The sequence below is a fragment of the Scyliorhinus torazame genome, chromosome 10 (assembly GCF_047496885.1).
Source record: "Scyliorhinus torazame isolate Kashiwa2021f chromosome 10, sScyTor2.1, whole genome shotgun sequence".
Lineage (NCBI taxonomy): Eukaryota > Metazoa > Chordata > Chondrichthyes > Carcharhiniformes > Scyliorhinidae > Scyliorhinus > Scyliorhinus torazame.
In genome coordinates this window covers 143495675-143511314 of record NC_092716.1, presented here as the reverse complement: position 1 = coordinate 143511314, position 15640 = coordinate 143495675, and the positions used below count along the sequence as shown (strand labels likewise).

Here is a 15640-nt window from a genome sequence, read left to right as displayed (position 1 = left end):
CACACACAAACAGACATACACACACACAGACACCCAGGTGGGCAGACAGTCACACACAAACAGACATACACACAGGTGGGCAGATATTCACACACAAACAGACACACACAGGTGGGCAGTCATACACAAACAGACACATAGGCACACATACAGGTGGACAGACAGTCATACAGAAACAGACACCCACACACATATACACAGGTGGGCAGACAGTCATACACAAACAGACACACACGCTCAAACAGACACACAGGTGGACAGATAGTCACACACAAGCAGGCACACACAAACACACACACACACAGGCAGATAGACAGTCACACACAGACACCCATGCACACACAGACACACAGGTGGGCAGTCAGTCACACACAAACAGACACACACACGAAGGTGGGCAGACATTCACACACAATCAGACACATAGGCACACATACAGGTGGACAGACAGTCACACAGAAACAGACACACACACACATATACACAGACACACAGGTGGACAGACAGTCGCACACAAACAGACACACACATACTGGATCTGATTTGGGAGAATGTAAGTGGAGCAAATCTCATTTGGAGAACATTTAGCAAACAGTAATCATTGTATCATAAGTTTTAGATTAGCCACGGAAAAGAACAAGGAGCAACCTGGAGTGAGAACACATGATTGGAGGAGGGCCAATGTCAGTGGGTTGTGAATGGATCAGGCCAAGGTAAATTGGAATCAAAGATTGGCAGGAACAACTGGAACTTAATTGCCAGGATGCCGGGCAGGAGGAGATGGTTCATGTACAGCCGAAGTACATTCCCACAAAGGGGAAAAGTAGGATAAATAAAAATGGAGCTTCCTGGATGAGGAATGAGACAGATAGTAAAGTGAAGTAGAGAGAGGGAGAATATGACAGAGGTCAGGTTGATAATTCACATGAAAAGCAGGTTGAACATAAACCATTCCGAGGGGAAGTGAAAAGAATAATATAGGGTCAAAGCGAGCGTATAAGAAGACACGGTCAGCACAGATAAAAGGAAATTTGAAGGTCTTCTATTTTATAATCCGGAAAATCAATTGACTCATACACATGCTCACCAAAACACACTTACACTGACCCACATACACTCAGACACTCACACACATGCACTAACTCAGACACTCACACACACTCACTCACACACATACACTCACACGCACACTCACTCACACAGACACACACAAAGACACACATTCACACAGACACACACAGATGCACACACTCACATGGACACACACTCACATACACACAGACATACAGTCACACAGATACACTCACAGACAGACGCACCACCTTCACAGACGCACACTCACACGTACACAGACACACATTCGCACAGACACACACACACAGATGCACACACTCTCACACACACACCCTCACTCTCATACACACTCACACAGACACACACACTCACATGCACAGACACTCACGCACATGGACACATGCACGGGAACATACTCACGCACACACACACTCACACACACACATGGACACACACGGAAACACACATTCACACTCACAGACACACACTCTCCTACACAGACACACGCATAATCAGACACACTCTCACACACAGACACACACTCATTCACATACAGAGACACTCATGCATGCTCACACTTACACAGACACACTCACACACGCACACCCACACACACACTCACAGACTCACACAGGCACTTACCGACACAAACACACTCATACACAGACACAGACACACACTCACAGACACTCACACCAACACACTGGCACTCACACACTCACAGACAGAAACACACTCATACACAGACACACACTCACAGACGCGCACACCAACACACACAGACACACACTCACAGACACTCACCGACACACACTCACAGACACACACTCACAGACATGCACACCAACACACACAGACACTCACAGACACACACACAGTCACACACTCAGACACTAACACAGAGATACATTCACTTTCAAGTTTTTAAAGGGAAACTTGTCTCCATTGAAATAATTACTCCCTGTTGGCCTGTATTTCTGTGTGTTCTTTTGAAAACCATTTCCTTGGTTCCTTCTATGTTTCTATTTTCAGACTCACAGTCTGTTTATTGAATGGAAAATCAAAATGCTGATCATCAGCATCTTCCAGATGGTTCCTTTCACTTTCTCAAACTCAGGCCAGATCTTGTGGTCATGCTTTATTCTTGTATTTGACTGCTGTACAAACATCTGTGACAGTTTGTTGATGTTAGCACTGCAGGAACAGTCCTTGTGCTTAGTATATGTTCTCTGCTGTGTATGAGGTTCACAGCAGCTGCCATGTCACAGCTTGCCCAGCTAGTTGGCAGTAGCAGATCAATGTGGTGTGGGTGACAGCCCCAGAAACGGGAGAATAGGGAAGACTCAGATCTGATCAATGGGAACGGGGGACATGGGGAGCCTGCAACTGAACATTCCTGGCCTTCCAGTTAGTTCAGCATTCCTGCATCAGTAAATACAGCTGTGATGCTGGAGACAATTTGCACGGTTGCAGATTAGTGGGAGCAGTTCCTGCTTCATATCATTGTTGTTGGACTGAGTAAAGGCCCAAAGTGTAAAATTGGCATAGATAGTTCAGCTCCAGCAAGTTACCACCAGACTCAATGACAGCAGCACACATGTCTAACCCCAGACTGTGAGGAAATGTGTGCTGCTTGTCGGAGAGAAAACTCAGGGTATGAGCTATTATCAGTGTGGTAATACCAGGTATTGCGGTACCTGAGAGGTGGATGACCATTGGTTAGACCCAGGAGTCTACCATTAGCTGATGTACATAGCTCCGCCCTGAGAGGCGGAGTATAAGAACCGGTGCCATCCCAGCAGCCTTCACTTTCTGTATTGAAGCTGCTGGGTACAGTTCTAGCAGATTAAAGCCTATTAGTTATGCCTCACCTTGTCTTGAGAGTAATTGATTGCGCATCAATCAGGAACACAGAATGGGGAGGAAGCAAAATAGCAAATTAATCGGATACAGACTCACTCACTCACGCGTACGCATGCACACGCTCACAGACACACTCACAGACACTCACCAGCTGAGTTAATCCCAATGTTCAGGCCCAGGTCTGAGTTCACCGCAATGTTCAGACCCAGGGCTGAGTTAATCTCAATATTCAGGCCCACTGCTCAGTTAATCTCAATATTCAGGCCCAGGCCTGAGTTAATATCAATGTTCAGACCCAGGGCTGAGTTAATCTCAATGTTCAGACCCAGGCCTGAGTTAATCTCAATGATCAGGCCGGGTCTGATTTAATCTCAATGTTCAGGCCCGAGGCTGAGTTAATCTCAATGTTCAGGCCCAGTGCTGAGTTCATCGAAACGTTCAGGCCCGAGGCTGAGTTAATCTCAATGTTCAGACTCAGGCCTGAGTTAATCTCAATATTGAGAGCCACGGCTGAGTTAATCTAATGTCAATATTCAGACCCACGGCTGAGTTAATCTCAATGTTCACATCCTGGGTTGAGTTAATCACAATGTTCAGACCCAGGGCAGAGTTAATCTCAATGTTCAGACCCAAGGCTGAGTTAATCTCAATGTTCAGGCCATGGGCTGAGTTAATCTCAATGTTCAGGCCGAGGACTGAGTTCATCTCAATGTTCAGACCAAGGGCTGAGTTAATCTCAATGTTCAGACCCAGGCCTGAGTTAATCTCAAAGTTCAGGCCAGATCTGATTTAATCTCAATGTTCAGGCCCGAGGCTGAGTTAATCTCAATGTTCAGGCCCAGTGCTGAGTTAATCTCAATGTTCAGACCCAAGGCTGAGTTAATCTCAATGTTCAGGCCATGGGCTGAGTTAATCTCAATGTTCAGGCCGAGGACTGAGTTAATCTCAATGTTCAGGCCGAGGGCTGAGTTCATCTCAATGTTCAGACCAAGGGCTGAGTTAATCTCAATGTTCAGACCCAGGCCTGAGTTAATCTCAATGTTCAGGCCCAGTGCTGAGTTCATCTAAATGTTCAGGCCCGAGGCTGAGTTAATCTCAATGTTCAGGCCCAGTGCTGAGTTCATCTCAATGTTCAGGCCCACGGCTGAGTTAATCTCAATGTTCAGACCCAGGGCTGAGTTAATCTCAATGTTCAGACTCAGGCCTGAGTTAATCTCAATGTTCAGGCCCAAGGCTGAGTTAATCTCAATATTGAGAGCCACGGCTGAGTTAATCTAATGTCAATATTCAGACCCACGGCTGAGTTAATCTCAATGTTCACATCCTGGGTTGAGTTAATCACAATGTTCAGACCCAAGGCTGAGTTAATCTCAATGTTCAGGCCATGGGCTGAGTTAATCTCAATGTTCAGGCCGAGGGCTGAGTTCATCTCAATGTTCAGACCAAGGGCTGAGTTAATCTCAATGTTCAGACCCAGGCCTGAGTTAATCTCAATGTTCAGGCCGAGGGCTGAGTTCATCTCAATGTTCAGACCAAGGGCTGAGTTAATCTCAATGTTCAGACCCAGGCCTGAGTTAATCACAATGTTCAGACCCAGGGCAGAGTTAATCTCAAAGTTCAGACCCAAGGCTGAGTTAATCTCAATGTTCAGGCCATGGGCTGAGTTAATCTCAATGTTCAGGCCGAGGGTTGAGTTAATCACAATGTTCAGACCCAGGGCAGAGTTAATCTCAATGTTCAGACCCAAGGCTGAGTTAATCTCAATGTTCAGACCCAAGGCTGAGTTAATCTCAATGTTCAGGCCATGGGCTGAGTTAATCTCAATGTTCAGGCCGAGGACTGAGTTCATCTCAATGTTCAGACCAAGGGCTGAGTTAATCTCAATGTTCAGACCCAGGCCTGAGTTAATCTCAAAGTTCAGGCCAGATCTGATTTAATCTCAATGTTCAGGCCCGAGGCTGAGTTAATCTCAATGTTCAGGCCCAGTGCTGAGTTCATCTCAATGTTCAGGTCCACGGCTGAGTTAATCTCAATGTTCAGGCCGAGGGCTGAGTTCATCTCAATGTTCAGACCAAGGGCTGAGTTAATCTCAATGTTCAGACCCAGGCCTGTGTTAATCTCAATGTTCAGGCCCAGTGCTGAGTTCATCTAAATGTTCAGGCCCGAGGCTGAGTTAATCTCAATGTTCAGGCCCAGTGCTGAGTTCATCTCAATGTTCAGGCCCACGGCTGAGTTAATCTCAATGTTCAGACCCAGGGCTGAGTTAATCTCAAAGTTCAGGCCAGATCTGATTTAATCTCAATGTTCAGGCCCGAGGCTGAGTTAATCTCAATGTTCAGGCCCAGTGCTGAGTTCATCTCAATGTTCAGGTCCACGGCTGAGTTAATCTCAATGTTCAGGCCGAGGGCTGAGTTCATCTCAATGTTCAGACCCAGGGCTGAGTTAATCTCAATGTTCAGACTCAGGCCTGAGTTAATCTCAATGTTCAGGCCCAAGGCTGAGTTAATCTCAATATTGAGAGCCACGGCTGAGTTAATCTAATGTCAATATTCAGACCCACGGCTGAGTTAATCTCAATGTTCACATCCTGGGTTGAGTTAATCACAATGTTCAGACCCAAGGCTGAGTTAATCTCAATGTTCAGGCCATGGGCTGAGTTAATCTCAATGTTCAGACCCAGGCCTGAGTTAATCTCAATGTTCAGGCCGAGGGCTGAGTTCATCTCAATGTTCAGACCAAGGGCTGAGTTAATCTCAATGTTCAGACCCAGGGCAGAGTTAATCTCAAAGTTCAGACCCAAGGCTGAGTTAATCTCAATGTTCAGGCCATGGGCTGAGTTAATCTCAATGTTCAGGCCGAGGGCTGAGTTCATCTCAATGTTCAGACCAAGGGCTGAGTTCATCTCAATGTTCAGACCCAAGGCTGAGTTAATCTCAATGTTCAGGCCGAGGGCTGAGTTCATCTCAATGTTCAGACCAAGGGCTGAGTTCATCTCAATGTTCAGACCAAGGGCTGAGTTAATCTCAATGTTCAGACCCAGGCCTGAGTTAATCACAATGTTCAGACCCAGGGCAGAGTTAATCTCAAAGTTCAGACCCAAGGCTGAGTTAATCTCAATGTTCAGGCCATGGGCTGAGTTAATCTCAATGTTCAGGCCGAGGGCTGAGTTCATCTCAATGTTCAGACCAAGGGCTGAGTTCATCTCAATGTTCAGACCCAAGGCTGAGTTAATCTCAATGTTCAGGCCATGGGCTGAGTTAATCTCAATGTTCAGGCCGAGGGCTGAGTTCATCTCAATGTTCAGACTAAGGGCTGAGTTCATCTCAATGTTCAGGCCGAGGACTGAGTTCATCTCAATGTTCAGACCAAGGGCTGAGTTAATCTCAATGTTCAGACCCAGGCCTGAGTTAATCTCAAAGTTCAGGCCAGATCTGATTTAATCTCAATGTTCAGGCCCGAGGCTGAGTTAATCTCAATGTTCAGGCCCAGTGCTGAGTTCATCTCAATGTTCAGGTCCACGGCTGAGTTAATCTCAATGTTCAGGCCGAGGGCTGAGTTCATCTCAATGTTCAGACCAAGGGCTGAGTTAATCTCAATGTTCAGACCCAGGCCTGAGTTAATCTCAATGTTCAGGCCCAGTGCTGAGTTCATCTAAATGTTCAGGCCCGAGGCTGAGTTAATCTCAATGTTCAGGCCCAGTGCTGAGTTCATCTCAATGTTCAGGCCCACGGCTGAGTTAATCTCAATGTTCAGACCCAGGGTTGAGTTAATCTCAATGTTCAGACTCAGGCCTGAGTTAATCTCAATGTTCAGGCCCAAGGCTGAGTTAATCTCAATATTGAGAGCCACGGCTGAGTTAATCTAATGTCAATATTCAGACCCACGGCTGAGTTAATCTCAATGTTCACATCCTGGGTTGAGTTAATCACAATGTTCAGACCCAAGGCTGAGTTAATCTCAATGTTCAGGCCAAGGGCTGAGTTAATCTCAATGTTCAGACCCAGGCCTGAGTTAATCTCAATGTTCAGGCCGAGGGCTGAGTTCATCTCAATGTTCAGACCAAGGGCTGAGTTAATCTCAATGTTCAGACCCAGGCCTGAGTTAATCACAATGTTCAGACCCAGGGCAGAGTTAATCTCAAAGTTCAGACCCAAGGCTGAGTTAATCTCAATGTTCAGGCCATGGGCTGAGTTAATCTCAATGTTCAGACCCAGGCCTGAGTTAATCTCAATGTTCAGGCCGAGGGCTGAGTTCATCTCAATGTTCAGACCAAGGGCTGAGTTAATCTCAATGTTCAGACCCAGGCCTGAGTTAATCACAATGTTCAGACCCAGGGCAGAGTTAATCTCAAAGTTCAGACCCAAGGCTGAGTTAATCTCAATGTTCAGGCCGAGGGCTGAGTTCATCTCAATGTTCAGACCAAGGGCTGAGTTCATCTCAATGTTCAGACCCAAGGCTGAGTTAATCTCAATGTTCAGGCCATGGGCTGAGTTAATCTCAATGTTCAGGCCGAGGGCTGAGTTCATCTCAATGTTCAGACTAAGGGCTGAGTTAATCTCAATGTTCAGACCCAGGCCTGAGTTAATCTCAATGTTCAGGCCGGGTCTGATTTAATCTCAATTATCAGGCCCGAAGCTGAGTTAATCTCAATATTCAGGCCCAGTGTTGAGTTCATCTCAATGTTCAGGCCCACGGCTGAGTTAATCTCAATGTTCAGACCCAGGGCTGAGTTAATCTCAATGTTCAGACACAGGCCTGAGTTAATCTCAATGTTCAGGCCCAAGGCTGAGTTAATCTCAATATTGAGAGCCACGGCTGAGTTAATCTAATGTCAATATTCAGACCCACGGCTGAGTTAATCGCAATGTTCAGGCCCACGGCTGAGTTAATCTCAATGTTCACATCCTGGGTTGAGTTAATCACAATGTTCAGACCCAGGGCAGAGTTAATCTCAATGTTCAGACCCAAGGCTGAGTTAATCTCAATGTTCAGGCCATGGGCTGAGTTAATCTCAATGTTCAGGCCAAGGACTGAGTTCATCTCAATGTTCAGACCAAGCTGCTGAGTTAATCTCAATGTTCAGACCCAGGCCTGAGTTAATCTCAAAGTTCAGGCCAGATCTGATTTAATCTCAATGTTCAGGCCCGAGGCTGAGTTCATCTCAATGTTCAGACCAAGGGCTGAGTTAATCTCAATGTTCAGACCCAGGCCTGAGTTAATCTCAATGTTCAGGCCCAGTGCTGAGTTCATCTAAATATTCAGGCCCGAGGCTGAGTTAATCTCAATGTTCAGGCCCAGTGCTGAGTTCATCTCAATGTTCAGGCCCACGGCTGAGTTAATCTCAATGTTCAGACCCAGGGCTGAGTTAATCTCAATGTTCAGACTCAGGCCTGAGTTAATCTCAATGTTCAGGCCAAGGCTAAGTTAATCTCAATATTGAGAGCCACGGCTGAGTTAAACTAATGTCAATATTCAGACCCACGGCTGAGTTAATCTCAATGTTCACATCCTGGGTTGAGTTAATCACAATGTTCAGACCCAAGTCTGAGTTAATCTCAATGTTCAGGCCATGGGCTGAGTTAATCTCAATGTTCACGCCGAGGGCTGAGTTCATCTCAATGTTCAGACCAAGGGCTGAGTTAATCTCAATGTTCAGACCCAGGCCTGAGTTAATCTCAATGTTCAGGCCGAGGGCTGAGTTCATCTCAATGTTCAGACCAAGGGCTGAGTTAATCTCAATGTTCAGACCCAGGCCTGAGTTAATCACAATGTTCAGACCCAGGGCAGAGTTAATCTCAAAGTTCAGACCCAAGGCTGAGTTAATCTCAATGTTCAGACCAAGGGCTGAGTTCATCTCAATGTTCAGACCCAAGGCTGAGTTAATCTCAATGTTCAGGCCATGGGCTGAGTTAATCTCAATGTTCAGGCCGAGGGCTGAGTTCATCTCAATGTTCAGACTAAGGGCTGAGTTAATCTCAATGTTCAGGCCGGGTCTGATTTAATCTCAATTATCAGGCCCAAGGCTGAGTTAATCTCAATATTCAGGCCCAGTGTTGAGTTCGTCTCAATGTTCAGGCCCACGGCTGAGTTAATCTCAATGTTCAGACCCATGGCTGAGTTAATCTCAATGTTCAGACACAGGCCTGAGTTAATCTCAACGTTCAGGCCCAAGGCTGAGTTAATCTCAATATTGAGAGCCACGGCTGAGTTAATCTAATGTCAATATTCAGACCCACGGCTGAGTTAATCGCAATGTTCAGGCCCACGGCTGAGTTAATCTCAATGTTCACATCCAGGGCCAAATTAATCACAATGTTCAGACCCATGGCTGAGTTAATCTCAATGTTCTGATCCAGGGCTGAGTTAATCTCAATGTTCGGGCCCAGGTCTGAGATAATCTCAATGTTCTGATCCTGGGCTGAGTTAATCTCAATGTTCAGGCCCACGGCTGAGTTAATCTCAATGTTCAGACCCAGGCCTGAGTTAATCTCAATGTTCAGGCCCACGTCTGAGTTAATCTCAATGTTCAGGCCCAAGGCTGAGTTAATCTCAATGTTCAGGCCGGGCTGAGTTAATCTCAATGTTCAGGCCCAGGGCTGAGTTAATCTCAATGTTCTGATCCAGGGCTGAGTTAATCTCAATGTTCAGATCCAAGGCTGAGTTAATCTCAATGTTCAGACCCATGGCTGAGTTAATCTCAATGTTCTGGCCGAGGGCTGAGTTAATCTCAATGTTCAGGCCCAGGGCTGAGTTAATCTCAATGTTCTGGCCGAGGGCTGAGTTAATCTCAATGTTCAGGCCCAGGGCTGAGTTAATCTCAATGTTCTGATCCAGGGCTGAGTTAATCTCAATGTTCAGGCCCACGTCTGAGTTAATCTCAATGTTCAGGCCCAAGGCTGAGTTAATCTCAATATTGAGAGCCACGGCTGAGTTAATCTAATGTCAATATTCAGACCAACGGCTGAGTTAATTGCAATGTTCAGGCCACGGCAGAGTTAATCTCAATGTTCACATCCTGGGTTGAGTTAATCACAATGTTGAGACCCAGGGCAGAGTTAATCTCAATGTTCAGACCCTAGGCTGAGTTAATCTCAATGTTCAGGTCATGGGCTGAGTTAACCTCAATGTTCAGGGCGAGGGCTGAGTTAATCTCAATGTTCAGGCCGAGGGCTGAGTTAATCTCAATGTTCAGACCCAGGGCTGAGTTAATCTCAATGTTCAGACCCAGGGCTGACTTATTCTGAATGCTCAGACCCAGGCCTGAGTTAATCTCAATGTTCAGGCCGGGTCTGATTTAATCTCAATGTTCAGGCCCAAGGCTGAGTTAATCTCAATGTTCAGGCCCAGTGCTGAGTTCATCTCAATATTGAGAGCCACGGCTGAGTTAATCTAATGTCAATATTCAGACCCACGGCTGAGTTAATCGCAATGTTCAGGCCCACGGCTGAGTTAATCTCAATGTTCACATCCAGGGCTAAATTAATCACAATGTTCAGACCCATGGCTGAGTTAATCTCAATGTTCTGATCCAGGGCTGAGTTAATCTCAATGTACAGGCCCAGGGCTGAGATAATCTCAATGTTCTCATCCTGGGCTGAGTTAATCTCAATGTTCAGGCCCACGGCTGAGTTAATCTCAATGTTCAGACCCAGGCCTGAATTAATCTCAATGTTCAGGCCCACGTCTGAGTTAATCTCAATGTTCAGGCCCAAGGCTGAGTTAATCTCAATGTTCAGGCCGGGCTGAGTTAATCTCAATGTTCAGGCCCAGGGCTGAGTTAATCTCAATGTTCTGATCCAGGGCTGAGTTAATCTCAATGTTCAGATCCAAGGCTGAGTGAATCTCAATGTTCAGACCCAGGGCTGAGTTAATCTCAATGTTCAGGCCGAGGGCTGAGTTAATCTCAATGTTCTGGCCGAGGGCTGAGTTAATCTCAATGTTCAGGCCCAGGTCTGAGTTAATCTCAATGTTCTGGCCGAGGGCTGAGTTAATCTCAATGTTCAGGCCCAGGGCTGAGTTAATCTCAATGTTCTGATCCAGGGCTGAGTTAATCTCAATGTTCAGGCCCACGTCTGAGTTAATCTCAATGTTCAGGCCCAAGGCTGAGTTAATCTCAATATTGAGAGCCACGGCTGAGTTAATCTAATGTCAATATTCAGACCAACGGCTGAGTTAATTGCAATGTTCAGCCCACGGCTGAGTTAATCTCAATGTTCACATCCTGGGTTGAGTTAATCACAATGTTGAGACCCAGGGCAGAGTTAATCTCAATGTTCAGACCCTAGGCTGAGTTAATCTCAATGTTCAGGTCATGGGCTGAGTTAACCTCAATGTTCAGGGCGAGGGCTGAGTCAATCTCAATGTTCAGGCCGAGGGCTGAGTTAATCTCAATGTTCAGACCCAGGGCTGAGTTAATCTCAATGTTCAGACCCAGGGCTGACTTAATCTGAATGTTCAGACCCAGGCCTGAGTTAATCTCAATGTTCAGGCCGGGTCTGATTTAATCTCAATGTTCAGGCCCAAGGCTGAGTTAATCTCAATGTTCAGGCCCAGTGCTGAGTTCATCTCAATGTTCAGGCCCACGGCTGAGTTAATCTCAATGTTCAGACCCAGACCTGAGTTAATCTCAATGTTCAGGCCGGGTCTGATTTAATCTCAATGTTCAGGCCCGAGGCTGAGTTAATCTCAGTGTTCAGGCCCAGGGCTGAGTTAATCACAATGTTCAGACCCAGGCCTGAGTTAATCTCAATGTTCAGGCCAGGTCTGATTTAATCTCAATGTTAAGGCCCAGGCCTGAGTTAATCTCAATGTTGAGGCCCAGGCCTGAGTTAATCTCAATGTTCAGGGCCGGGGCTGGATTAATCTCAACGTTCAGGCCTGGGGCTGAGTTAACCCCAATGTTCAGGCCTGGGGCTGAGTTAATCTCAATGTTCTGTCACAGGGCTGAGCTAACCTCAATGTTCTGACCCATGGCTGAGTTAATCACAGATTTCAGTCTGAGCTGTGTCAACATACGCAGGAGGGCGACGGTGAGGGCAGTGGGAGATGTGCTGGAGGTGGATGGGGGTGCTTTTGGTACATGACTATGACTGCTGTACCAGCCTTCTGGAACAATATGTACTTGACATATCACAGCACACTTAGATAGAAAATCAATTGATCGGTGATGAGATTATGATTTGGTTGTTCTGTTTTTTTCAGTTCTTGTTAGGCGGCCTGACAATTGATGACAAGAACACCGTACATTTGAACGATGAGGAATTATCTTCGATGCGTTCAGCGAATGTTTTCCACAGTATTATGAATGCTCACGTCCCAAAGACCCCATCTACTATTCGGAAACGGCTCAGTAATCTTCCAAGTTCAGGAGAGTCCTTCGAAATGGACACATTTGAACAACTGCTCTTAGCTTCAGTGTACACAGCCCATCGGGCCTGGAACAGTGACCTGACCGAGAGGCAGGCTTGGGGGGACCGCTTCTGTCACTTGGTGGCAGCTCTAACCCACGATCTGTCAGGGAAGGTAGTTAGGTGTTCAAGTGCACAGACCAAGTGACGATTGTCTCTGCAGACTTTCAGATTCCAAACCACTTATATAAGGACATGAATCAGTGAGAATTTGCTCTCTCATATGATGGGAGTTCCCAATCGAGGTTTTTCCAGATGCTGTGATTCTCAAATCCTGACAGTCTACTGCTTTTTCGTTGGCAACGCAGGGAGCATTTTGCCGGGCAACGAGTTGGTCCACACCACGATGGCATATACTGAAAGTCAGGCTGTCCTCGCATGGGGACTAGTTATGTATTCCTAATACACAAATATGTCACCAGAAGTTTGGCCGAGAGTCACAATTCTGTATAATCTCCATCTAATGATAAAATGTTTCGCCTGTTCAAAATATCACCAAAATCTCAAAAGCATCTAATTGGTTGCACAGAGTTTTGGATCTTTTTGAGGAAACATTAACACCTCAGTGAGAGAGTGTCACTGAGAGAGGAAACATTAACACCTCAGTGAGAGACACAGTCACTGAGTGAGGAAACATTAACACCTCAGTGAGAGACAGAGACACTGAGTGAGGAAACATTAACACCTCAGTGAGGGACAGAGACACTGAGTGAGGAAACATTAACACCTCAGTGAGGGACAGAGTCACTGAGAGAGGAAACATTAACACCTCAGTGAGGGACAGAGTCACTGAGTGAGGAAAAATTAACATCTCAGTGAGGCACAAAGTCACTGAGTGAGGAAACATTAACACCTCAGTGAGGGACAGAGACACTGAGTGAGGAAACATTAACACCTCAGTGAGGGACAGAGACACTGAGTGAGGAAACAATAACATCTCAGTGAGGGACAAAGTCACTGAGTGAGGAAACATTAACACCTCAGTGAGAGACAGAGACACTGAGTGAGGAAACGTTAACACCTCAGTGAGGGACAGAGACACTGAGTGAGGAAACATTAACACCTCAGTGAGGGACAGAGACACTGAGTGAGGAAACATTAACACCTCAGTGAGGGACAGAGTCACTGAGTGAGGAAACAATAACTCCTCAGTGAGGGACAGAGACACTGAGTGAGGAAACATAATTACCTCAGTGAGGGACAGAGTCACTGAGTGAGGAAACATTAACTCCTCAGTGAGGGACAGAGACACTGAGTGAGGAAACATTAACACCTCAGTGAGGGACAGAGTCACTGAGTGAGGAAACAATAACTCCTCAGTGAGGGACAGAGACACTGAGTGAGGAAACATAATTACCTCAGTGAGGGACAGAGTCACTGAGTGAGGAAACATAATTACCTCAGTGAGAGGCAGTCACTGAGTGAGGAAACATTAACACCTCAGTGAGGGACAGATTCACTGATTGAGGAAACATTAACACCTCAGTGAGGGACAGAGTCACTGACTGAGGAAACATTAACACCTCAGTGAGGGACACGGTCACTGAGTGAGGAAAAATTAACACCTCAGTGAGGGACAGAGACACTGAGTGAGGAAACATTACCACCTCAGTGAGGGACAGAGTCACTGAGAGAGGAACATTAACCCTTCAGTGAGGGTCACTGTCACTGGGTGAGGAAACTTAACTCCTCAGTGAGAGACAGAGTCACTGAGTGAGGAAACATTAATACCTCAGTGAGGGACACAGTCACTGAGTGAGGAAACATTAACCCCTCAGTGAGGGATACAGTCACTGAGTGAGGAAACATTAACACCTCAGTGAGGGACAGAGTCACTGACAGAGGAAACATTAACACCTCAGTGAGGGACAGAGTCACTGAGTGAGGAAACATTAACACCTCAGTGAGGGACAGAGTCACTGAGGGAGGAAACATAATTACCTTAGTGAGGGACAGGGTCACTGAGTGAGGAAACATTAACACCTCAGTGAGTGACAGAGACACTGAGTGAGGAAACATTATATCCTCAGTGAGGGACAGATTCACTGATTGTGGAAACATTAACACCTCAGTGAGGGACACGGTCACTGAGTGAGGAAACATTATCACCTCAGTGAGTGACAGAGACACTGAGTGAGGAAACATTATATCCTCAGTGAGTGACAGAGACACTGAGTGAGGAAACATTACCACCGCAGTGAGGGACACAATCACTGAGTGAGGAAACATAATTACCTCAGTGAGGGACAGAGTCACTGAGTGAGGAAACATTAACTCCTCAGTGAGGGACAGAGACACTGAGTGAGGAAACATAATTACCTCAGTGAGGGACACAATCACTGAGTGAGGAAACATTAACACCTCAGTGAGGGTCACTGTCACTCAGTGAGGAAACATTAACACCTCAGTCAGAGACAGAGTCACTGAGTGAGGAAACATTAACTCCTCAGTGAGTGACAGAGACACTGAGTGAGGAAACATTACCACCTCAGTGAGGGACACAATCACTGAGTGAGGAAACATTAACACCTCAGTGAGAGACATAGTCACTGAGAGAGGAAATATTAACACCTCAGTGAGGGACAGAGTCACTGAGTTAGGAAACACAATCACCTCAGTGAGGGACTGAATCACTGAGTGAGTAAACATTAACACCTCAGTGAGGGACAGAGTCACTGAGAGAGGAAACATTAACACCTCAGTGAGAGACATAGTCACTGAGAGAGGAAATATTAACACCTCAGTGAGGGACAGAGTCACTGAGTGAGGAAACACAATCACCTCAGTGAGGGACTGAATCACTGAGTGAGGAAACATTAACACCTCTGTAAGGGACAGAGCCACTGAGTGAGGAAACATTAACACCTACAGTGAGGGACAGAGTCACTGAGAGAGGAAACATTAACACCTCAGTGAGGGACAGAGTCACTGAGTGAGGAAACATTAACACCTCAGTGAGGGACAGAGTCACTGAGGGAGGAAACATAATTACCTTAGTGAGGAACAGGGTCACTGAGTGAGGAAACATTAACACCTCAGTGAGGGACAGATTCACTGATTGAGGAAACATTAACACCTCAGTGAGGGACACGGTCACTGAGTGAGGAAACATTATCACCTCAGTGAGTGACAGAGACACTGAGTGAGGAAACATTATATCCTCAGTGAGTGACAGAGACACTGAGTGAGGAAACATTACCACCTCAGTGAGGGACACTATCACTGAGTGAGGAAACATTAACACCTCAGTGAGAGACATAGTCACTGAGAGTGGAAATATTAACACCTCAGTGAGG

General features: G+C 46.2%; 1 protein-coding gene across 1 annotated transcript in view; it reads left to right on the top strand.

Annotated features, from left to right (window-relative positions):
* The window catches only part of LOC140384881 (protein FAM180A), a 45976-nt gene extending 33156 nt beyond the window's left edge, over positions 1-12820 (top strand). The window contains exon 3 of the mRNA XM_072466813.1: positions 12139-12820. Coding sequence (XP_072322914.1) covers positions 12139-12492 — 354 coding nt within the window. The 3' untranslated portion in view covers positions 12493-12820. The remainder of the gene's footprint in view (positions 1-12138) is intronic.
* Positions 12821-15640: the final 2820 nt, after the last annotated feature.